The 23,978-nt window shown below is 53.2% G+C and overlaps 1 protein-coding gene across 2 annotated transcripts; it reads right to left on the reverse strand.

Annotated features, from left to right (window-relative positions):
- Window positions 1-352: 352 nt before the first annotated feature.
- Window positions 353-14,237, reverse strand: CARHSP1 (calcium regulated heat stable protein 1). 2 transcript variants are annotated; one of them, XM_033101890.1, is made up of 4 exons: window positions 14,096-14,237; window positions 5,021-5,185; window positions 4,180-4,302; window positions 353-2,405 (listed from the first exon to the last, which is right to left on the reverse strand). In XM_033101890.1, the coding sequence occupies exons 2-4, from the start codon at window positions 5,176-5,178 to the stop codon at window positions 2,243-2,245; spliced, it is 444 nt and encodes a 147-aa protein (XP_032957781.1). In that variant the 5' UTR covers window positions 5,179-5,185; window positions 14,096-14,237; the 3' UTR covers window positions 353-2,242. The 2 variants fall into 2 exon arrangements, with proteins under 2 accessions (XP_032957781.1, XP_032957780.1); XM_033101889.1 differs by having other exon boundaries at window positions 14,024-14,149.
- Between the last annotated feature and the right edge of the window lie 9,741 nt (window positions 14,238-23,978).

The raw sequence follows: 23,978 nt of genomic DNA on the forward strand, positions 1-23,978 counted from the left end.
CAGCCCTCTGCACGTCCCACCCCCTACCCTCCTGGAAACCAAGAACCTGGGCTTCCATCCGTCTCCTGCTCTGAACTTCCCACCGTCTGGATTGCCTTGTTCTCAGGGCTCATCCTCGCACAAAGTGTAAATGCATCAACAGGGCACGCCTCCACAAGTGACAGGCATTTTCTGTTGTCACGAAGCCACATTCTACGGCTGAGCTTTCCTATGTTGAGGATGATGATTCAGGAAAAAGGGACAATCCTATTTTCTTACCCTGCAAAACCACTCGGCCGCAAAGGACTGAGTCAGCCTGGTTTGGGGAGACGCCCTTATCTGCTGGCTTAAAGGAAAAGCTTACTCACACACAGCCTTGCACAAAACAAACTTTATTGAGCGGAAGGTGTTCAGTGAGAGGAAAGACCTAGATTTAGGAATCCTGGGTGCTACTCCCAGCTCGGTCACCAACACCACAGGTCCTCCCAGAGCTTAAGGAGTTTCTGTAAACTGAGTAAGGAGGGTGTCCTTTCCAGCTCTAACATCCTGCAGGTCTGGAATAATCAACTGAAGGAGATATGGGCACCCAGGAAGGACTGCAAAAGCCGCTTACAAAGGATTCTACCTAGTGAGAGGACCCAGAGGTCACACCTCTCAACAGCAGATCCAACTCCCCACCCGCTGGCGGGCAGAGCCTGGTGGGGTCACACCCAGGCCAGGCCTTGCTTCAAGGTCAGCACACCTGGAAGAAGCAGAGTGAAGACGCAGGCTCTTGGCAGAAGTGGCTCTGCAAGCGTGGCCTGTACCCAGCAGGCCTTCAGGGGCCACCTGGTGAACATCCAAGGCCGGAGGGGGAAAGGCTACCTTGGACCCAACAGAAGGCAGAAGCAGGAGGTGGAAGACCCTCCACGGGGTAAGACAGGCCATGAAAAAGCAGATCAACTCACTTCACTGCACACACATCATCAACACACTTATTTGCCTGTTTTAAACCAGTCATCGGCACAATAGTTCCAGCCTTCCACCCGCTTCCAATGAAGCCGTCCCCAGATTGAGATGCAGTGCCCAGGCTGAAAGACAGACTCGTCCCCAGAATGAAGACACCTGCTAAGGCTGGTACTGTTCTCTGCATCCAATTCCCTCTGTCTTTTGTCTGGAACATCCTTCTCTGCCCAAAAGCCAGCTGTAAAGGGTTTGGTTCCACGCGTTGACGAATGGATTCTACATATAAACCACATATTTCAAAACACATTACCCAGCTATTTCTATTTTTAAATCACAAGTAAAGCCCAACCAAACCACAGCAAATAAAATCCTAAGCATTTATCTACAAAGGTTCACAATGTTGGCAGCAAGGTACAAACAGAGCTGGCTCTGGGTGAGAGCTTTAGTTATTTAAAAAAAAGAAATCCTAAGCATTTCTTCACTCCTGTTTTCAAGAAAACCTGTTCACCAAACGTGCATTTCTCCTTCAACGTTTAACTTTACCAGGCTGTCAGGAAGCAAGCTACCTACTATTTTCTGGATGGATCAGAAGAAAGATCTGTTTTTAAACAAACACCCTCCCCTCTCCATACTCCCTTCTTCCACACTACCCTGCAATGCCTAAATGACGGGATAGGAAATGGCTGCTGAGCCATGATCACTCGACTTGAAAACAGACGGAAAAGACCAGGCTTCTAAGGGTTAGAATTCAGCTCGGAGCACAGCTGCAACGGCACCTAAGACCCCTGCTCTCCCCAGCCCCTACCCCCTGAAGCCAGCTTCCTTGGAACCAACCAAGCCAAGAATCAGGAAAGCCTGCTCTGCCCAGGGCCAAGGAAAGACCCAAGAAAGGGGTTCCTGGGTGGGAATTCATGCCAGGACACACACACGGTCCATGTCACACACACCACCACCCCCCGCCCCCCGGTGGGATTTTGAGCCTCCAACTCCAGGGGTATGGGGACAAGGGACTCTGAGCTGGAGAATACCGCCTGACCCACCCCCTGGACTGGAGTTGGACCCTCTACTCAGCCACCAGCCAGGGGCCACCCCTTTGTCAATGCTTTTAATAGTTTGCAGGTAGTGAGGCTGTTGGGCTGGTGACCGAGAGCATCCCTGCCAGCCCCCACTCCTCCCTCCAGGACACGAGAGGGACCATGCTCCCCCTGAGAGGTGTCTCGTATCTCTGGTGGGAGAATGTCATCTCCAGGCTGGTCCTGCCTCCTCCTCCCCCCAGAGTTTCCCTCAAACCCAGGAGAAGGGGTGCTGCTGGCCTCTCCTAGGAGCTGACGACGTGGCCAGACCAGGTCTCATGCTTGGTGCCCGGCGCCAGGTGGGTGATGACCACCTCCACGGCCTGTAGCTTCTCGTTCTTGGGCGGGATGGAGCACATCTTGTAGGTGACCTCGTCGCCTTCCACTGGGACATACTCGCCTTCCACACTGCAGGGGGGGACAGAGCACTCAGAAACGCCCCATGTCATGCCACTCCCAGGACAGCAGCCCCTCCTGATCAGAGGGTCACCCCTTTCAGAGGAACGGCCCCTGCTGCCCTGCCATCGGAGGGAGCCACCACACTGCCCCAGCCTGTGGTTGTGGCTGAGAAGCCCCTGACCCAATCGGCTGCTTCCCTAGAACCTCTGATGCTGAGACAGAGTTCAGCCATCTAGGGGTGCTCACACTACATTAAACGTGGGTGCCATGGGCCTGGTGGAGAGAAGAGCAGGGAGAGCCAGTCTGAGCCAGAGAGAAAAAAGGCGGTCACATAGGAGTAGAGACATGGCGGGGCAAGTTTTACTGAGCGCCCACAGCACACCCACCCGGGTCCGAGGATCCCAGGAACCAGGCTGCGCCTGCTCTTCAGTTCCCCAGAAACCCAGTAAGCCTTCGAGAAAGACCCTTTTGTGCTTACAGTTAGTTCCAGGAAGGGTTCTCTCCCTTGGGACCACCTCTGGGAAGATCCCCTTACTTCACACAGGACATGAGTCACCATCCCACCCATGATGGTGAGGGACCCGTCTTGACACCCGCTTGATGAGACCCCAGGAATCCCCCTTCAGATCCTGAAGGCCAAGGCCAGCCAGCTCCCCTGGAAACTGCTTTGTCTTGATGGAAGAATTGCATAGCAAACGAGGCTTCCCTTTTTGACTTGGCCACCAGGAAGCTCAGGAATCATTGTGCAGCCACTGCTAACAGTGGAACCAGGCATCTCAGCATCTCCATCATACTTGCCTCCCACCCCCGTTTTCCTCACTAACTTATTTTTGTCATGGTGCCGTGTGTATCCTTGTAGCCACTACAAATCCTTTCTGGAAAGAGGTAATATGGAAATACATTTACACACATCCACATATGTGTTCATACATAGATAAAATGCATTGCTTTAGCGTCTTCCTCAGGTCTCTGCTGTACAGGGGACCTATTTAAGACCCGATGTGGGTGGGAGTGGGAGGGTGTAAAAGAAAGGGTAACTCTCCCATCACGGCAGACATATGCAACAGGACCCTATTTTCAAAAGTGTACTTTCTATATAATGCCAGGTGTGCTGTGCAGGGCAGGATGTCCTTATAGACTGAAATAAAAGATCAGGGGGTGCTGAGGCCAAAGGATGGGGTATAAGTGAGGGTGCCAGACCAGGTATATCTGGTCAAAATATCTGAAGGCTACCGAGAAGATGGGAAGTGAAGCACTGGCTGCAGCACATTCTCCAGCCCCGTCCGAGGATGTGTGGGCCCCAGCCTGGGCCCTCCAAGGGCTTCCAGACACTCAGGAACGAAGGACATCAGTGAACAAGTGGCCGGAGAAAGGGTACAGCTCCAAACTTCCTTCCTGGAGCAGAGGGGCCGGGCAGCCCCCAGCTTCACCAGGCCGCTTCCCCCAAAGTAGGGCAGGAAACTGCCTCAAGGTCAAACACAGCTCCCCCGATTCACTGGGGCACCCCCGTCCCATCCACCAGATGCACAGGCACTCAGCCTCACCCTAGTGGTTCTTGACCGTCATACACGCACACACATGTGCACACACACGCAGACCGTTGTCACCTGCAGCATCCAACACACCACCTGACACACCACCACCACCAAGTACAGTCTCACAACCCAGCCCAGAACAATCGCACAGGCCTGGCCTCACATCCTGGTGCCCAGCACCATCATAATCACACACACTGAGGAGCAAAGACAGTGGCCCCCCAACCCCAGACCAGCTGCTGACTCACTCGGAGATGTGCAGAAAGATATCAGGGCCGCCATCAGCCGGGGTGATGAAGCCGTGGCCCTTGGATCGACAGAAGCATCTGCAGACTCCTTTGTAGACAGGGCCCTGTGAGGCCCTCACCGTCCTGATGGAGGGGGAAAGTGTGAGAGGCCCCCAGCAGCCCTCCAGGACAGCCACCCACTCTCCTGGGGCACACCGAGCTCCTCTCAGGCCCTGCCCACAGCTGTGCCCAGGGAGTCCTGGCCGGGGCCCCCATGCATAGCTGCACAGGTTGTGCACTGCACAACTCGGAGCTATTCACACACAACCCAGTAAGAGTTACTCTCTGGATGACCTTGGCAAATTTTCTCGGGCCTCAGTTTCCCCGTCTGAAAGGAGAAATTTAGACTAAAAGCTCTCTGAGCATCTCTGACGACAAATTATTAACAGCAGCAGCAGCCTCCATTCAGCCTGAGGTCCGCATCTGCCAGGCACCGTGTGTGGCCTCTGCAGGATGTTGGCCCCCCGGCTACTGTACCCATTTTTCAGCTGAGGAAGTCAAGGTCTCACAGGCAAAAAGGCTTCTGTGTGGTTAAAGCCCAATAATTTAAGACGCCAGCAATTTCCCACCTGTTGTGACCTCCATCCCTCGCCCCCAGCTCGTGGCAGGCTCGAGTGGGCTTGGTGCAGTCCCCAGAGTTCACAAGGCACCTTCCCCGTCCCTCACTCTTACCCCAACCCCAAGTATCCACATTTGACAGCAGGGACATTGAGGCACAGAGATGGCCAGAGATGCAGTGACTCTCTGGCCTCGGGCAGGAGACCTGTTTCAAGAAGCCTCCCCCGACCAGCCTGAGACTCACGCAGAGAAGGTCCTCGTCCGGCGGGTGGGCAGTGGGCTGGGGACCACATTGCCCCGGAGAGGGGATGGTGAACGATCACGGGCACGTTGGGTGTCCAGTAGCCCGACCGAAGCCTGGTGGGTGGGAGGCTGTGGTGGTGGAGGAGGTTCAGATGACATGGCTGACCTAGAAAGAGACAGGGTTCTCAGGGGTCACCCCTTGCAGGAACGGCCCCCAGATGCATCCCCACCCATCAGAGAGCCTGCCACCTGAGCCTCATTCGTCTTGCTGGCTGTGGAACGCAGAGGCCAGCTGACTCCGTGTGCAGGTCACAGTCACGTCTCCGCAAACGTGCTGGCTTGCCCTGCTAGGTCAGTGTTCCCCTGGGCTCTGCAGTGGCCCTGGGCCGCCTCCTATCCCAGCTGTGCGTGGAAATGCCAGCTTGTCCCCATAACAAGGACGCCGCTGGTCCCCTGTATGTCCTCAATGCCCAGCACAGACCTGGGGGCACTTAGTAAATCCTTGTGAAAGGGTGGGAGGGGTGGAATGGAGCAGGGAGGTAGGTGTTTGTGTACCAACTACCTAGATCAGGACTCCAGCTACTCACCATTCATTTCCTGACCCCTGCTAACAGCCAGACACTATGGGGGCGGGGGAGGCAAAAAAAAAAGGGAACAGCACACAGTGTCTCTCCAGGAATCTCTGGGACACAAACCAAAGAGAGGCTCAGACCCCAAGTTCGGATCCCCAGGGGCTGTCACAAGCCTGCATCCAGAAGGGAGGCCTGGTGGGCGAGCCTGAAGGACCCAAAGAGACAGGGCATTTCAAAGGCAGCATCTCCACCAGTCCCCTCACTCAGATCCTGGGGCTCCAAGTGAATTTGCACCCCACCCGGGTCACTGGCTACTATATCGAATTTCCTCTGTGACCCACCCACCAACATGCATCAAGGGTGGGTGTGGTCAGAGCCGGCTGGAGACTCCAGAGGCTGCCTCTCTGGCAGTTTTGCCAAGAGCAGGACATGGCCACTGGGCCCAACGAACACCCAGTGTGTGACTGTGAAGGTGCCTGCTCTAACACAGCCTCGGCTCAAGGTCAAGAGGAAAGAGCAAAGCCCAAGAGCCAGAAGGTCTTGGCTAAGTCCTTTTCTCTCTCCGGGATCAATTTCCCCACCTGCAAGTGGGGGCAACTCGGTGGGCATCACTCAGCACCTGCTCAGGGCTGGTGACAGGGACTCGAGGTGAGGTGGAGGGGCCTGACCTCAGACCTCAGCCACACTCACACAGCGAGGGGGGACAGAAGCAACCCGGATGGGCTTTACGTGGCTCACACGGGGGTTTTCACATTTAAAACGTGAGCTATCTTAATCCCAGGAGTTTGCCTCAACATCCAGGTTTCCAGCTACTCATGAAAACAAACTAGCAGCTCTGACAAGCCTGAAACCCCAGCTCACCACCTTGCTTCCCTCATTTACAGTAACTCTGTGGCCCCAGGGCACTGACTTTTCAATCTATATCACATAGCAATGTCCCCTCTGCCCCCAACCCAAACCACCCAAGAGCAAAGCCTGATTCTTCCCCAGGCAAAGGACAAAACCTCTCCCCCTCGCACTCCCGTGTCAGGTCTCAGTTCTATCTGGCTAGGAAGGGAGAGGGCTGGATAGCCTTCCGGAGGACGTGACACAGCTACCCTACCTCCTGACCCTTCTCTCAGCTGCAGCCACGGCCAGAGAGGACGGCCAGTCCAGGGAGGCCCCACCTCAAAAAGGCTCCGGCTGCTCTGCTGGGGGTCAGGGCTCCAGCATGACCTACCAGCACAGGTCATAGAGTCCTGGAATGTTCCAACACATGGGGTTCTGGGAAGGGGGCTGGAGAAAGGAGGGCGCTACCCAGGCCTCCCAAGACAGCAGGTAGAACCACAATGGCCTAGTGACACCAGGGTGAGGTGGGGAACTGCCCTCCCCACTTCTACCCATAATTTCCTCTGGAGTCAGGCACATCCGATATTCAAATCCCACCACTTGCCAGCTGTGTGATCTTGGGAAAGTTGCTTAACCTCTCTGGACCTTGGTTTCCATATCTGGAAAATGGAGATGATAACAGTCCTGACTTCACGCCATCCTCACAAAGTTGAAATGAAATAATACACACTGAGCACTTGGCACACCATCTGCCCATAACAAGTGAGCACTGTCAGCTATGATTGTTGCATAACTGTTATCATAAAGTCATTCAACAAATTTGTGCCTGGTGCGTCCCTTTTCATGGAACTTGAAACACTCGGCTGAATTTGGAGCCAGAGAATAAACAGGTCAATAAATATACGAACAAGATTATTACAGATTGCCAAAAGGGTTCATAAGAAATATACAGGGCCGGCCTGGTGGCTCAGGTGGTTGGAGCTCCGTGCTCCTAACGCCAAAGGCTGCTGGTTCGATTCCCACATGGGCCAGTGGGCTCTCAATCACAAGGTTGCCGGTTCGACTCCCGCAAGGGATGATGGGCTGTGCCCTCTGCAATAATGGCAACTGGACCTGAAGCTGAACTACGCCCTCCACAACTACGATTAAAAGGACAACAACTTGACTTGGAAAAAATCCTGGAAGGACACCCTGTTCCCGCAATAAAAGTCCTTGTTCCCCCTCCCCAATAAAATCTTTAAAAAAAAAACAAAAAAGAAATACACAGAAGGAGATAAAAAGTAACAGGGTGGGGGTGTTTCCCTAATGAGGATACAAGCTGGGCCCTGAACAATAAGAAAGTCGACCATTTGTAAACCAGAAGGAGGCTCTTCCAGGTATTGAGAAAAGCCTGTGCAAAGGCCCTGAGGTTGATAAGGGCCCGGGTGTGATGGAGGCCAGCAAGGAGACTGGTGGTGCCGGGGATGGAAGAGGTGAGTGACAAGGTGGTGGCAAGGAGGGCAGGGCCAGCTGAGGAAACACGGGGCATCACCACTATCACACGTCTTCCTTTCTTCATACCCATCTATCTATCTGTCTGTCCCCATGCCCCTTGCCATGCCCATCTCCCCCTGGGTTAATGAAGCAGGCCGAAATTGGGGCCTCCCTTCTCTCTTTACCCCAGCCCCCTTGACTCCTCCAAAACACTCAATCCCTGAGAGATGCCATTAGAAGCCCGTCGGAGTGAGCAATCTCAAGGCAGCATGGGGTTCCTCTATGTCTCTAGTGCTCAGCACGAGGGCTGCCACAGAGCAGGGTTTTGGACACCGTCCAGGGAATGACCCCAAGACTCCTTAACCAGCATCAGAACCCGATGTCCCCACTGGCGTTCCCTGTGCACTCAGTGTACTCAGCACCTTGCACAGTTCAGCAGGAGGTGGCCACAGTCATGCTCGCCTGGCAGTGGGAGAACCTGAGGCACTGAAAGCACGAGTGACTGGGGGAGAGAAGGGAGGTGCTGGCCTGGGAGACCCAGGAGTCTGCACCACCAACCTGCCCCCCTCTCATAGCCTGTCTGAGCTGGAGAGCAGCTGCAGCAGCCTGGAGCCGGCAGGGCCAAAGGCCAGCCCGCCCCAACCAGCAATGGGCCTGGCAAGGGGAGGGAGACGGGAAGGGGGAGGGGGAGTGAATGGCTTTTGTGTAGGGGAGGCACAGGGCAAAGTCCAGCTGTAAGGAAAGCAGCTGGGGGAGGGGACAGCCAGTCACCCAGGAGCCATCTCTGGGGCCCATCTGTGTGAGCCCCTCAACACACACACAGATGGGGGTGGGAGTTGTTCAGCAGTCCCAGCCCCACCCACTGGCATAGTCTGGGCTTCCAACAGGGAGCTGTTCTCCCAGCAACACCAGGGGTGACCTTGGAGCATCCTGGAGGAGGCAGGGCCCACCCTCCATGACTAGCCCCCCTGAACTACTCAACTCCCTACATCTGGGAGAAGTTTGCAAACAGGTGCCTGAAGCTCAGGCTGGCAAGAAACTTGAGGCCAGACCTGGGATGGGCCAAATGTCATGCCCAAGGCAAGTCGTAACTGCTGTGCTGTGTGTGCATGTGTTTGTGTGTCTGTGCACAGGGGTGTATATGTGTGTGGTTGTGTCTGTGTGCACATGACTATACGGGTTGTGTTTGCACATGTGTGGTGTTATGTATACACGTGTGTATACACACATGGCTCTGGAAAGCCACCTGTGCCTCTGACCACATGCACACACGTGAACACATGCATGGGCTTGTGGACCAGGCTTGTCACTGCCCGTGTGTGCACACCAGTGGGCCAGGTGGGGCTGCACCCTGCCCCCAAGCACGCTGGGTGCCTGCAGTAGCCCCAGAGGACCTTAAAGAATATTGCCTCCTATTCAACTAAGAGTTACTGTGCCATCCACTATGCACAGGAAACAGAACCCAGGACAGCAAAATTCCTACCCTCAAGGAGCTTATGGGCAGGGAGAGGGGAACCTACAACAGCCAGGACAACAAGAGCAGCGGATTGGGGCCATACACTATTCTCAGTACTTCACACTCTCAGCTCATTTCATCCCCATTTCACTGATGGGAAAACTGAGGCACAAAGTATCAAGTGACCTGCCCAGCAAAACAGACGGTATGTCCAACAGTGGAAAAGCTATGGAGAAAAAGCAAGCAGGGGAGGGGAGTATGGATGAGGGGCTGCATTTTTAAAGCTGGTGGTCCCAGGTGAGCAGCTGGCCTTGCTCCCCCTTCCCCCGTCAGCACCCCTAGGTTCTGTAGAGTACCCAGCCAGGGGAGGAGAACCCAGGCCCTGGGGGGGGCGCCAGGAAGCAACTCTCACCCTGCCTGCCCCCAGGGAGGGGTGTGTCAGCAGGGCCTTTATCCTGCGAAAGGGTGAAGAAGGGGGGCTTCAGCCCAAAATAGCTGGGAATTTTCCACAGGCCAAGTGGGTCCTCAGCACTGGGATCCAGCCTTCCTGACCCCTCCAAGGCCCACCCACATATCTGGGGACTGAAGACCCAATCCTGCAGAGCCCCTGTTAACCCCCCTCCTGCCCTCACTGACTCAAAGCGACCAACCACATCAAGGAGGCACCTGCCTTGAGCCAAGAAGCCAGGTGCTTACTCCAGGGAGGGGATCCTTGGCAGTGCTGCCAGTCATTTACACTTTAGTGAGAGGGAGTTTGCAGTTCATTTCACAAGGCTCCATTCCAGACAGTATTCAGATCCACGAGGGCAGGAAGATGGAGAGAACAAACGCTAGGTTCAAGTTGGGAGCCTTTAAGGTTCTCTTCAAAGCTAGAACGCTCCAAGCCTATTTTTTTTTTTAAAGATTTTTTATTGGGGAAGGGGAAAAGGACTTTATTGGGGAACAGTGTGTACTTCCAGGACTTTTTTCCAAGTCAAGTTGTTGTCCTTTCCATCTTAGTTGTGGAGGGTGCCGTTCAGCTTCAAGTTATTGTCCTTTCAGTCTTAGTTGTGGAGGGCACAGCTCAGCTCCAGGTCCAGTTGCCGTTGCGGGATTGAACCGGCAACCTTGTGGTTGAGAGCCCACTGGCCCATGTGGGAATCAAACCGGCAGCCTTCGGAGTTAGGAGCATGGAGCTCTAACCGCCTGAGCCACCGGGCCGGCCCCCGTCCAAGCCTATTTTTTATTTCCAAGCTCCCCACTCTGAAAAGTGGGGGTGCCTTGAGACTTTCATGGGTTTCCGGCTAGGGAAGGCCAGGGCTGGGCATGACATTCAGACACCTCCCAGCCCTAGGGCCAGTCCACTGCTGGCAGGCCAGGATGACTCCTAGCCTACACAAAGGGAAGGGGACAGGGCACTGGAGAACCAGTCGTGGGGGCAGGGGGCAGTGAGGGTTACTGTCTACTGACTCTGTGTAGGCGTTTACGCACATTAACTAGATTCATCTGATGTGGATCAGCCTGCATAGACAGATTTAAGCCAGCTCTTCTCACACTTTAATCTGCCCAGGAATCTCTGGGGATGGTGATAAAATACTGATTTTGATTTTGAAGGGGTGGGGGGTGAGGCTCGAGAGTCTGCATTTCTAATGCCCGCTAGAGCACTGAACACAGAGCAGCACACAGAGCAGTGAGGATTGACAGGCTTGGCCACCTGTCAGCCAGTGTAAGAGGGTGAAAGGGAAACTGGGGGGTGGGGGCTCTAAGATGAGTCAGGCTCCTGGTCTGTAAACTGAGGCAGAGACACCCTCCCACCTTTCCCTTCCCCGCCCCTCCTGGCCTCCAGCTCAGCTGAGTCCCAGCCTAGCAGAACTAAGGGCAGGAAAGCCAAGAGGCAGGGCAGGTCAGCTGAGGCAGGACAGAGGGGTCCCCGCAGAGAGGTCCACAATGAAGCCCAGGCAGACAGGCCTTGGACAGACCTCTCCAGCCACATTCCTCTCCCTCTCCGTGGTAGGGTAGAGAGCCTGGATCCAGGGGAGGGAAGGGGTGGAGGGCAGGATAAAGGGAGTGAAGGTGGGGAAAGGGAGCAGTGGGGTGCAGGGAGTCACAGAAAGGGGCAAAGGAAGAGTCCAGCCAGGAGAGTCAAGGAGAGGGATGCAGGGTGTGGCCTGCAAGCAAGCACCAAGCCTGAGCAGCCCCTCAGAGAGAAATACGAACACAAACTGGGTGGGGAGAGGGGGGATCATGGCTGAGAATGGCTAAACCCAGCCGGAACTGCTTGCACCCCATCAGGCTCCCCAAGTGCTGGGAAGAGGCCGGAAACCCCAGAACCAGCATGCCAGGAAGCAGAAGCAGGCCCTCTGGCACTGCCACCTGACCCCCCCCCCATTAGCACCCCACCCTGCCCCATGGAGAGTTGATCACCCAGCACCTCAACCACCAGGGACCCTGTGCTGCCCCCGCTCAGTCCTTAGAGCACTTCCTGGGCGAGCCCAAGCCACTGTTGGTAACTAGAAGCCGACTCTGCTCCCCCTGCACCCCTACTTCAGGCACTTGGGTATTCCATCCTCCCCTTGGTTTCCTGGGACCTGGCAGCAGACATGTTTGACTCCCTCGGTGAGCCCCGCAAGTGACCTCACAGCTCAACACCTCAGCTTCCTCACCTGTCAAACGAGACAGTAATGGTGCAGCTCTCACCATGCCTCAGCCCAAGGGACACTGTGCAGACAGACCAGACCGGACGGGGACAACTACAGTGGGCTGGGTCAATAAGCTTGTGGTAGAACTCTCAGGCACCGTGCCATCCAGAATCATCCGTCCCATTCCTGTCCCTGCTGATAGGACATAAACCAAATCCCCTGACTTTGCCACTTGGCAGGACAAAGAAAAACCGGTCCTGTCACAAGCCATGGCCCAAGCTGGACCCATATCAGCCCATTCCGACTCCCAGTACCTAATCCAAGCCTGGCTCTGAGACCCTGTTTTTGCTCTTGAAGGGCTGGGGGAGTCAGTTGGGAGTGGGGACAGACAGTCTGTCGTGCGGGGGACCCTGCTCGGGGGACCCTGCTCTCTGGGCCATGTGTCGTGTGGGGCGGCCTGCGGGGTCTCTGGTCCCACTCCCCACACAAGAATGCAGGATGTGGCGAGGCCAAAAAGGAACACCCACGGAGCCACAGGTAGGGGAGTCATACCACTATAGTCTCACTGGAGGCTGGATTCACACGACGTGCGACCTGCTGTCCACTTTGCTGCCAACCGACCGGCTCTCCTCCCCTCTCCTTCAGTCTCCTCCTCTCTCCTCGACTTCCCTCCGTAGCCGCGGCAGTTATATTAGTGGCCAATGGCTCAACGGTTACAGCTGACAGCCATCTACTACCTGAGCCAGCACCTTTCCACATGAGGCCGAGAGCCTGGAAACTGCTTTCTGGGGCTCTGTCCCCACACAGTCCAACACTGAAAAGCCGAGGTCATCGAGGACCCCAGGGAATAGGGGAGCAGGGGGAGTTGGAGAGGGCCCTGGCCCGGCAGAGGGGGTAGGATCACTTCCGGAGGCGGCAAGTCATTCTCGGTAGAGGGACCTGCACGGGCAAAGGCCCAGTGGGAGGGAGGGCAGGTGGCAGAGAGAGGCGGGAAAGATGGCGGTGGAAGAGAAGAGAAAGCTCTGGTAAGAATTTTGGCACTTAGACGACAATGGGAACAACAGTGGACGATTTTAAGCCGGGGGGGTTTGATTTGAACCGACTGTTTTTACGAGTTCCTCCTGGAGAACGGATTGGAGGGGCAAGACTGGAAGCGAAGAGACTGAGAAATATCAAAAGAGCAACTAAACCATGTAAGTCACTACCCTTCCGCCCCACACTAGGTTAGCCATCTCCTTTTATTCTCACACAGCGCTTTACAATAGGAAAAGTTATACAGTCTACAGAAGGGTAAACTGAGGCTCCGAGGCCTCCTATTTTGCAGTGAGACACCCCCGCCTAGGAAGACGGAGGCCCTGCCTGGAATGGGCTTACTTGCGCTCCCTCCACCCCAATACACACCTCCACTCCCATCCCAGAAAGGCATTGTGGGCCAGGGGCTTCCTTCCTCTTTAAAATTCGAAAAAAACAGTGCATTTCCGGCCTCCAAACTGGCCGCCAGCGAAGCCGGAGGGGAGGGAGGCTGAAGGCGCGCGAAGTTTTCGGCTCCGCCCGGGGGCCTCCCATCCCCGCGCAAACACCCTGGGCGAGCGTCCAGCGGCTCCTCCTCCCGCAGAGGCGGCCAATCGCGCGGCGCCAGGCCCGCTCCCCCACCTCCCTCGCCGGGCCTGGCCGAGGTCCAGCCGCCGAACCCACAGCTGGCGCGGCGGGCCTGGCTCCACCTCCCCGAGAGGCACCCCCGCACCGCGAGTCACCCCATCCACGCTCCGGCTCACCGGCGAAAGCGAGTGGAGGGGATAAAGCGTGAGTGGGGAGCTTCGGAGCACGCAGAAACAGGCGGGAAGTGCTACCCGACATCCGCTCCCACTGCCTCCAGCTGCTGCCACACCCTTAGAGAACAGTAACTCGCTCTCCCCAAACGGGCCTCTCAGCGCGGCCGGGACTTGTCCCAGGGGCCTAGAGAGACCCAGCCCGGAGCCCCCTGCCGGCGAGCTGGAAGACCCTGCACCCAGGGGTTGAATAGGGGCAGCGGCGCAGAAGAGGCCGAGATCCCATACCGGTGCTTCGCGGGTCTCGCAGCGGGGACACCCCGCCACACCCCTCCTGAGTGCCCGGGAGATGGTCCTCACCTGGCGACCGGCTCCGCTCCGCCAGCTGCTGTGCTCCGACTGCGGGAGAAACTGGGGAGGGGGCGTGGTCCGCGGGGAGGGCCCGCTGAGGCCCCGCCCCTGGTACGTCCCCAGGAGCTCCCAGCCAATGGGGCCGCGCGGGCCAGAAGCCGGGCCTGCAGGGGAGCCGCTGGTGAGCCGCGGGCGGGAGCAGCGGGGTGGGACCTTTGTGTCCACGCCCGGGACTGGCAGGATGGCGGGACGTAGGGCCTGGGGGAACACGGCCTCTCACCCCGCGCGGGGGTGGCGATCAGTGACCGCCTGCGCTGCAGAAAGCACCCCTGAAAAGTCGGAGAATCTGGTCTTCGCGCCGGTGCAGGTCCCTCCCCTAACCGCCCCCCTTTCCCCGACTTGGGTTTAGCCCCCACCTTACCTTTGCCCCAAAATCCATATGGGCACCTCCGTTTTAGCAGAAAGAGATCAAGGAATGACAGGAAAGAATGAAGAGAAAGGCAGAAGGGAAGGAAACAAGCAAAGAACCGAGGGGAGGAAAGGAAAACAAGAAAATTCAAAAAAAGAAAAAAACAAACGAGGGAAAGTTGTTGATTTCATTCTCTTTTACCGTTTGGTTTTTTTTGTTTCATTTTATTCTTAATTTCCATTCCTTCCTTGAGTCCTCTGTCTCTGGAGATAAAAGATGTTGCTCTCATTTTACACGAAAGGAAACTGAGGCACAGGGAGAGGTGAGCTTTCCTCCCCCTAACCCTCCACCCCACCCCATCACAGCAAGTCTGGAGCAGCCCCTGAACAGAGTACAGCCCTGGACCCAGACTCAGGTTAGTAATTGAAAGGTGGGAGAGAAAGGAGATATCCTGTAACTGTCCTAGGATCACAGGGACCAGGGGTAGGGGTGGTACTGGGGTCTCTGCGCAAGCCCACCAGCTCTGCCTGCCACTCACTCTGCCTCTCTCTCCCTCACCCTCACTCCCCATCCCACCCCCCACCCCACCCCACGGCCACACACACAAGCACACAGAGACCACTGAGGACACAGTGAGAAGACACCTGTCTGCAAGGCAGGAAGAGGGCCTTCCACTGGGAACCGAATTGGCCATCACCTTGATCTTGGACTTCTTAGCCTCCAGAACTGTGAAAAATACATTTCTGTTGTTTAAGCTGCCCTGTCTATGGTTTTTGTTATAGCAGCTGAAAGACGCTAAGGCTGTCCCTTTGCCTTCCTTCCCCCACCTTCCAAAAGTCCTTCTCAACTAACTGAATGAAGCCTTTCAGAATTTCACACCCGAGTTGGGTGCAGTTCTGGTTTGCAGTCATTTACTGGGTGTGTCGTCCATGCCAGGCTCTGTGTTGGTCACTCCGCACCCAGAAATAATAAGTGCCCACCCAGTACCCACCCCAGAGGAGTCACAGCCTGGTGAAGTGGCAGACAGGCCCATAACCGATAACAGATAACCAAGATGTCATGTGGTGGCCTGGATAAGCCTCCAAGGCTCAGTGACTGTCCCACCTTCAGGCCCATCAGACAAGACTGGTCTCAGGGAGGAGTTCTCTCCAAATTGCCATGGCTTAAGCCTCCTGCAGCCAGTGACATCAGCCCGTCCTCTTGGCCCCATCTGATGGCACTAGCCAAGTGGCAAGACTTTGAGCCAACAGCTAATGAAGAGATCTGGGCTAAATTTTCTACCCAATAAGGACCCAGCAGCCAAATTGCACAAATACGTATTCCAAGCCCTGGACTAAACAAACCCCATGCTGGCCCTGCACCTGGAAGTGTTACAGCCTAATAGAGGAGGCTGATGTTCAACCACTAATCACACAGTGGTATAAAATCCCGCTGGACCCACAGCAGGGATAGTCATGGTGCTGGAGAAGCCAGGAAAGGTTTCTCTGGAAAGTGCTGATTGACCTGAGATCTCCAGAAAATCAGAAGTTAAACAAAGGAAAGGACATTCCCAAGAGAGTTGACACAGGGCATGTGCAAAGGCCCAGAAGTGAGACAGGGTGTGGGATAAGATGACAATTGTCGGAATGGGCTAAATGTATGGGTCTCAAATAGGGAGCTTCACCTTGAAGAGGGATGGCGGCCAGATAAGGGCTTAAAGCAGGGATGAAATGGAGCCTCCTTCCTCCAAAGTGTAACTGCCGTCAACCTACCTGTCCCCATTTCTTCCCACCATGTCTCAGGAGCCGCAGCCTCCACCCGTCCCTTCTGCCTCCCCCTCATTCCATGCCCACGCTCCAATTTTCTGTACAGCAGCCAGAATGAGCTCTTTCAAAATCCAATCATTGTGAAAGAAAAAAATTACTCATGACACTTGTTAAAATGGTAAGACAGACTTTATTTGGGACTATCGTGATAGGTACGGGGAACACTGCAGTGCGGCTTTGCAGTAAGGGAGAGAAATTGCACTCACCTCCAAATACAACAAGGAAAAGTGGGAATTCATAGCTCAGGAGCAGGATAGGGAGGTGTCACTAGGAGGAAACATCGGTTGAGGCGATTCTGGCTAAATTGGCCTCGTAGGAGTCTTGCAGAAGCCATGCCAGGATGATCAGACATCACCTGGGGGTTGCGGAGAGAGAAGGAATTTGGTCAGATATCAAGAGTTGTCGGATATTGAGGGATTCTGGCAAAACCAACTTGACAGATTTCTTGCTAAAACTGGACTCTCCAAGGACAAAGACAGGAGCCCAAGGTTAAGTCTAGTCAAGCAGAGGGCTCGGAGCCTGACGAAAGTTTGGTCAAGGAGAGAATCTTTGTCACCATGTCTCTCCCCTGCTCAAAACCCTTCAGTAACTCCTTATTGCTCTGTAAATAAAATCCCAACTCTTCTGCTGTAACACCTGATTTGATTTAACTGAATATAAGAAAACTCCAATAGGAAGCTTATGCATGTTGGAGGTTTATATCTCTGTCATGTAAAAGAAGGCTGGGGTTGATATGTCTAGGGTTGATACAGCAGATCTATAGTCCTCAAAGACTTTGGTGTCTCCTATATTCTTGCTCCAACACCCTTTAATGTTTGGCTTCTAGCCTCGAGGTTGCCTTATGGGCCAAAACAGCTGCTGGAGCTCCAGCCATCACACATCAGTATGTTCATTTAGTAGGGAGAGGCAAAAGAGTTTCTTATCTCTCAAGTCTCAACACCATTGTCTAGAGGAGCCTCTCCACTCTCTGGGCTGCCCTTAGAGTTCTCATCTAACCCTGTCATTGTTTTGTCTACCAGTTAATATTCGGTCTCCCGAGTGGACCGTAACTCTGGGAACACAGAATATTGTCCACTGGACTCAGTTCCTACGTCCAGTGCCCAGCCCTGCACAGAGTCTTTATAAGCATTCTTGAATCAATGACTGAATACACAAATGGACAAAATGAATATGTGCGTGAAGCCATTTCTTACAGGGCCCCTTTCCTCATCTTCTCCAAATACACAGAAATGCTGAATGGGGAACTGGAGTGACGTTCTTCTTTGGTCCTGCCCCCAGGCTTCCAGGAGAGGTTTCTGCAGGAAATGCCTGAGCAGAGTCTTGACAGAGGTGAGAAGAGCATTCCAAGCCGTGGATCAGCATAATCCAAGGCCATCTCTCATCTTCCCTCCAGCCCAAAGAGGTACTACTGCCCCCAAGAGGGCATTTTGGGAATGTAGTAGGGCCTTAAGGGTCATCCAACTGATTCGGGGGGCACCCCTGGCACGGTAAACCAAAGGCCGTAGTTATGGAGGTGCTGAAATGCTGGGCAGTCTTGTTTAAGGAAGAATCACCCACATATAAACAGCTTCCAGCACCCCACCCTATACATGTGTAGACGAAGCACTACCGCACTTCTGGGGGTTTTGCCCTGCTACCAAGGTCAGACAAGTATTCTGCAGCATTTCCTGTTCCCTGCTAATTCTTTCACCATTTTGAGAAGCCCACTGTACATCTTCTGGAGTGATTTTGGCGAGTAGGGTAAGGAGGGGGGCCTCATCCAGCTATGTTGAGCTAGGTGTGCAGGCTCAAGGGTCAGGTGGCAGGTGACTGGACTGCCAGTGTCCAGATCTGGGGGAACTCTTCCCCCACATCTTCCCAGAATGCCTCTTTCTGGTCATTACACATCCAATGAGGGTCCCGTCTGCTGACCCTGAACCAAAGGTGGTACCCCCCATCAGTCTGTCCCATCCCCCATCATTGTCATTTCACCCTTTTTTCCATATGACCATGTCTGGCATCTGCTTCCCCCACTAAAATGTGAGCTCCCAGGGTAGGCACCTCATCTGCCTTGCTTGGTTTCCTATGTCTGACACGTAATAGGTGCGCTCAATAAATAACATGTTGAAGAAATAAGGGCTGCAGCCGTGTTGTGGGATGGAGAGGGGCTTGTCGAGGTTGAGGGGCCTGGTGGATGACTCAGTTTCCCTCATGCAAAATGGCACTGGAAGATCCTACATTTGAGAAGGAACTAAAAACTCTACTGTGGGCCCAGTGGGGAGGCTAGTGGAGGGGGTGTCCTGCCCTCTGTCCTCCACCTGGACTGATCCCTCTGGGCAGCTCTTGAAGCTGGAACCTGCTCAGGGTGAGGTCCAAGAGTGACTGGCTGAAGGGGGGAGAAGATGGACCCAGGAGTCCACTGTGTGAGCACACCCCACACCCAGATATCCCTTTGCACAGCCCTCCCACATGGACACAGTCAGACACACAGCCCACTCAACAGGCATGGCCACACACACATACCTCCACATACAAATCTGTGTCACGTGCAAACACCCCATGCAGTTGAGATATTCGTGGACACACACACCACCACCATCTCCCAAACACACATACCCCCATGCAAACACACGCAGATAGCAATATGCACAACCACACACTCTCCCATCGCACCGCTTCCTGGGTTCCCCCCACAAACTCCAGGTCCCAAGAGCTTTCTCAGTCTAGAAATAGGACCCCCTCCTCTCCCAGGCAAGCGGGTAGGGGACTGTCCAAGAGTTCCGAGGACGGGATAGATGACAGCTGCCAGAGAAGAGGTGACCCTGCCACCCACCCTCCTCCATCTCGGAGGGACTCCATTGGTGCCCAAGGAATGAAAATTCGCCTTCACTCTCTCTTCCCGAGTAAACAGGGGAGCCTGGGGTAGGGGTGCCTACAGCAGCCCACACGCCTCAGACACCTCTCACTCCCAGCTCACCACAAGCTGGGAGGAAGAGAAAGCAGACAGGGTGATTGGCAGAGCTGGAAAGTCCGCCCAGAGAGGTTAGGGGACATCCCAGTATGACCCAGCAGGTCCCTGCCCAGAGCTCCAGGGCGCCAGTCTCCCCATGCACATGAGGCAGGGGGAGAAGGAAAGGAGGGCTCTGGAGAAAGCCCAGCCCCCACCCCCAGGCCCCTCGACAACCCACTCTGCTCCCAAGACACTTGCACAATGATTACAGTTACAAGTCATTCCTCTGGATTTCGTCCTTCTTATCTCATCTCCTCCCTGGGAGACAGGAAGAGCAGGACGGAAGAAAATGTCCCATCTCATTTTTCCCTAAGCAGCCCAGGCTTCAGAGTCTTCCTTATTGTTTGAGAAGAAAGCATAGCCCAGAAAGGGTGAGTCAAGTACCCAGGGTCACACAGGAACAAGGAACAAGAGGAACAAGGGGGCTTCCCAGGACCCTCAGCTGCCAAAACTCCAGGCTTGTTCCTTTCCTGCGATGGCCTACCCCCTGCCCTGGCTTTTGTGACTGCTTATTTATCATTGTCATGATTATTCTTATTAACTGCTAACTTGCTGCAAGCTTTCTATGTGCCAGGCACAGAGCTAAGCGTTTCATTCTTTCATTCATCGTTCATACAACAAATCGTTACTGAGCATCTACTATGTCCCAGGTATTGTGCTGGGTACTGGGGAGAGAGCTGTGAACAAAATCAACGAGGACCTTGTCCTTATGGAGCTGATGTTTTAAGGGCAATAGACAATGGCCAAGTAAACTCATACATGAACCAGTTACTTCCAGATAGAGGTAACTTGTCAAAATTGAACCAGGTGATATAGTAGAGTGTGGCTGGCTCCTCTTGCCAAGGGGTCTACAGCAGCCCTTCATGAGGAAGGGCATGTGAGCGCAGAGTTGGACGATGAAGTGAACCATGGGGTATCTTGGGAAAGAGTATTCCAAGCACACAAACAGCAAGTGCAAAGGCCCGAGGGCAAGATGGAACGAATAGAATGGAGGCATGAGTGAAGGATCAGCCAGCAAGGTAAAACTGCCTTACTGAATTTTCGTATTAGACCCATTTTGCAGAGGAGGAAACTGAGGCTCAGAGAGGTGAAGACACCTGCCTGGGGTCACACAGCTGGTAGTGACAGAGTTCACACTTTAATCATCTTCCTCCTCCTCTATACCAGACCTTACTTTGGGGACACAAAGGTCAAAAACAAATAACAAAACAGTCCTCCAGGAGCCCTGAGCCTCGTAGAGAACTGATCCTCACAGAAGAGGCCCAGGAAGAGCCCAGCCAAGGCTCATGGCTCCCCCAAAGGCCCCTGTGTCTGGGTGCAGAGGGACTGGGGTCAAACCTGGCTCCCCCACAGCCCTGCTGAGTGGCCGTGGGCTAACCTCAAGCCCTCTTATGACTCCTCACCTCTTTCAGATTGGCCTGAGGGAGACGGTGTGGGACAAGGGTCCTCAACCCCAGGGCAGAGTAAGGGCACTAGACTAATCCTAAAGGGAGGATGGCAGGGGCGACCCTGCTCCCCAGGACCCTGACCAGGATGGGGACCTCTCAGCCCAGCAGAGCCCAGAGGCAGGAGGCTAGGCTGACTTGCGCAGCCTGGTGCTGCCCCCTGGTGGCCATGACCGGGATGTCGGCGCCCGAGCGCATGCATAGCCAGTCAACTCCCTCATTCATTCACACTCAGAACGACCCATTCAGACGCGCAGTCAGGATCCCAACCCTTTGTTGGGCGCGCGGTGGTTCTCAAAAATCTCCGGAGAAGGAGGCAGTTCCGGACCATATCCCAAGATGTGTAACCTCAAGTCTCAACAAGGCAAGGACCCTGGGTCCTGGGGTGTGATAGCCCGTTTTTAAGCCAAATGGGGTAGGCTGTGATGAATGCAGCATTCATTCATTCATTCATTCCTGTGTTCGTTCACTCATTCACTCGTTCATTCATTCGCACATACAAACTATATTTAGTGAGTACCTCCTCCATGCCAGGCGCTGGGGGAATTCAGTAGGCATCAGCTTTCAGACACCAGCACTTATGGGGGTGTGGATGCCATGGGTACTGGTAAGGAGTTGGAGAGAGAGGAGGTCAGCAGGTCAGATGAGTGAGGGGTACTGCTGGATCCAGGTGTTTCTTTTTTCCAGGAAGACAACACCTTTTTGGGAATTCAGAAAGGGCTTCCTCAAGATGCTTTTTCCCCCCATCAGCTGAAAAACGATTGTGGCTCTAATCTTGGTGCCCATGATGTCAGTGGCACTTGCTATGCCAGGCACACCCGCCTGCATGCTGATTCTATCCCTTTGCAGATGGTACCTTCGCTTTCACCACACCTCACAGTGTGGCCTGTGTGAGAACTTCCAATAAATAGAACCATAAAAGATGTGCTCTTTTAGGTCAGGTTTCTTTTGCTCAAAATTATTTTTTTGAGATGTATTCATCTTGCTGAGTACAGCAGTAGTCGATTCCTTTTATTGCTGTGCAGTAATTCTTGGTATGAATGTACACAATTTGTTTATCCCCTTACTTGTTGACAAATATTTGTTTTGTTGCTAAAGTTTGGCTGTTATGAATTTTCTCATAGGGGTCTTCTTCTGGACAAATGTTTTTATTCCTCATAGGTAAAAATCTGGGAGTGGAATTGCTGGTCACAGGTGAGTGTATGTTTGCCTTTATAAGACATTGCCAGTTTTCCAAAGTGATGCACCGTTTCACACTCACACCAGCAGTGTGTGAGGTGGTAGTTGTTCCATATGCTTGTCCACACTTGAGATTGTCTGTTTTTTTACAATTTAACCAGTGGTACCTCTGACTTTTAATTGATTTCCTAGATGGCTAGTGACACTGAGCCATCAGTGGCTATTTCATGGCTATTTCATGAAGTGTCTGTTCAGGTCTTTTGCTCACTTTCAATATTGCATTTTAAAAATAACTATGATTGAGTTGAAGGAGTTCTTTTATATTCTGGATACCTGTGCTTTGGCACACATACAGATTGCAGGTATTTTCTTCCAGCCTGTGTCATACCATTTATTTTATCTGCGGTGTCTTTTAAAGACTGAGTACTCTCAGCTTGAAGGAAGTCATGTTTCAAGTTTTTCTTTCATGTCTTGTGCTTTGTGTCCCGTGTCAAAAAAATCTTCATATACTGTGGGGACAGAGCCCCAAAAAGCAGTTTCCAGGCTCTCGGCCTCACATAGACAGGTGCTGGCTCAGGCAGTAAATGGCTGTCGACTGTGATCAAATGGCCATCAGCTGTGGCCAGTTGGCCGTCAGCTGTAACCGGTGAGCCATTGGCCACGAATATAACTGCTGTGGTTACGCTAGCAGGAAATGGGGGCTAGAAAGAAGATTGTGGCTGAGCTGGCAAGCGTGGATTGCAGTTACGATGGTGGGTTGCGGACAGTTGTGGATCCAGCCTCCAGTGAGAGTATAGTGCCGCCCGCGAGAATATAGTAGTATGACTCCCCTACCTATGGCTCCATGGGTGTTCCTTTTTGGCCTCACCATGTCCTGCATTCTTATGTGGGGAGTGGGTCCAGAGACCCCACCTGCCGCCCCGCACGACATATACAAACACATTTGTTTGTTTTCAGTTGCTTTCCCTTTTTGGGGTATTGCTTTTTTCTGTTTTACGTGCTTCCTTTTTAATTAGTAAAAATAATGATATGGTTCCAAAGTCAAGCTGATAAAGCAAAGTATATTTAGAGAGGGCTTTCACCCGTCTCCTCCAACAGCAACCGCTTTCATTTTTTGTTTGTTTTTCATTAATCTTTCCTTTATTTCCTCTTGGAAATTATATAGCTCCCTCCCTGTGTCCTTACACAGAAAGTAGTGAAATATATTTGTCTGTTTTTCTTAACAATATGTCCTAGAGAGACAACACCATAGTAATATATGGAGATTTTTGTCTTTTGGTCTTTTTTTCCCCCCTTCTTCCATTAGGAGCACAGCCTGCAACCACCTGAGCCACCAGGCTGACCGCCTTTTATCATTTTCGTTCCTTCCTTCGTCGGCCTTCCCCCTATCTCTCTCCCTTCCTCACTCCCCTCCCTCCCTGTATTTTCCATAGCTGCAGAGTAGCTAAATGGATAGACATGTGTGTTATGTCTAGTCTTTTGCTGCTGTCTTTTTTTTTTTTTATAGACAACTCAAGGTCAATATTTTACTACTTAAAGTACAACAGAGAAAACTTATCACTATATTATCCTCTTCTATTTATATTATAGTTGTCATATATATTACATGGATATACTTTAAAAACCACTTTAGGCAATGTTGTAATTTTTGCTATCAAAAATCAAACATTTTAAAGAACTCAAGAGGAGAACAGTCTATGATATTCATCCAGATGTTTATCATTGCTATTGCTCTTTCTTCATTCCTGATATTCTCAGTTCCCTTCTAGTACTATTTTCTTTCAGTTTTGCTGCTGTCTTGAATAGCCTGTGCCTACATCATTTGATATTTTTGCTAGTCTATCTTTGGGATGGATTTCTAGAAAGAATACCATATCTGTAACTCTGCTAAACATCACCAAATCCACTGCTTCCCCACAGACTGGCCATAACTTTGGTTTCTGGCAGCCTGATAGACCAGCGGGCTGTCCCAGACCTTCCCCATATTTTGCAGCATCATGAGAAGCCATATCATGTACTGGTCAAGTGCACAGACCTTCCTGCATGCCTTTGTTCACACAAATCC

This window comes from Rhinolophus ferrumequinum (assembly GCF_004115265.2).
Source record: "Rhinolophus ferrumequinum isolate MPI-CBG mRhiFer1 chromosome 15 unlocalized genomic scaffold, mRhiFer1_v1.p scaffold_54_arrow_ctg1_1, whole genome shotgun sequence".
Taxonomy (NCBI): domain Eukaryota; kingdom Metazoa; phylum Chordata; class Mammalia; order Chiroptera; family Rhinolophidae; genus Rhinolophus; species Rhinolophus ferrumequinum.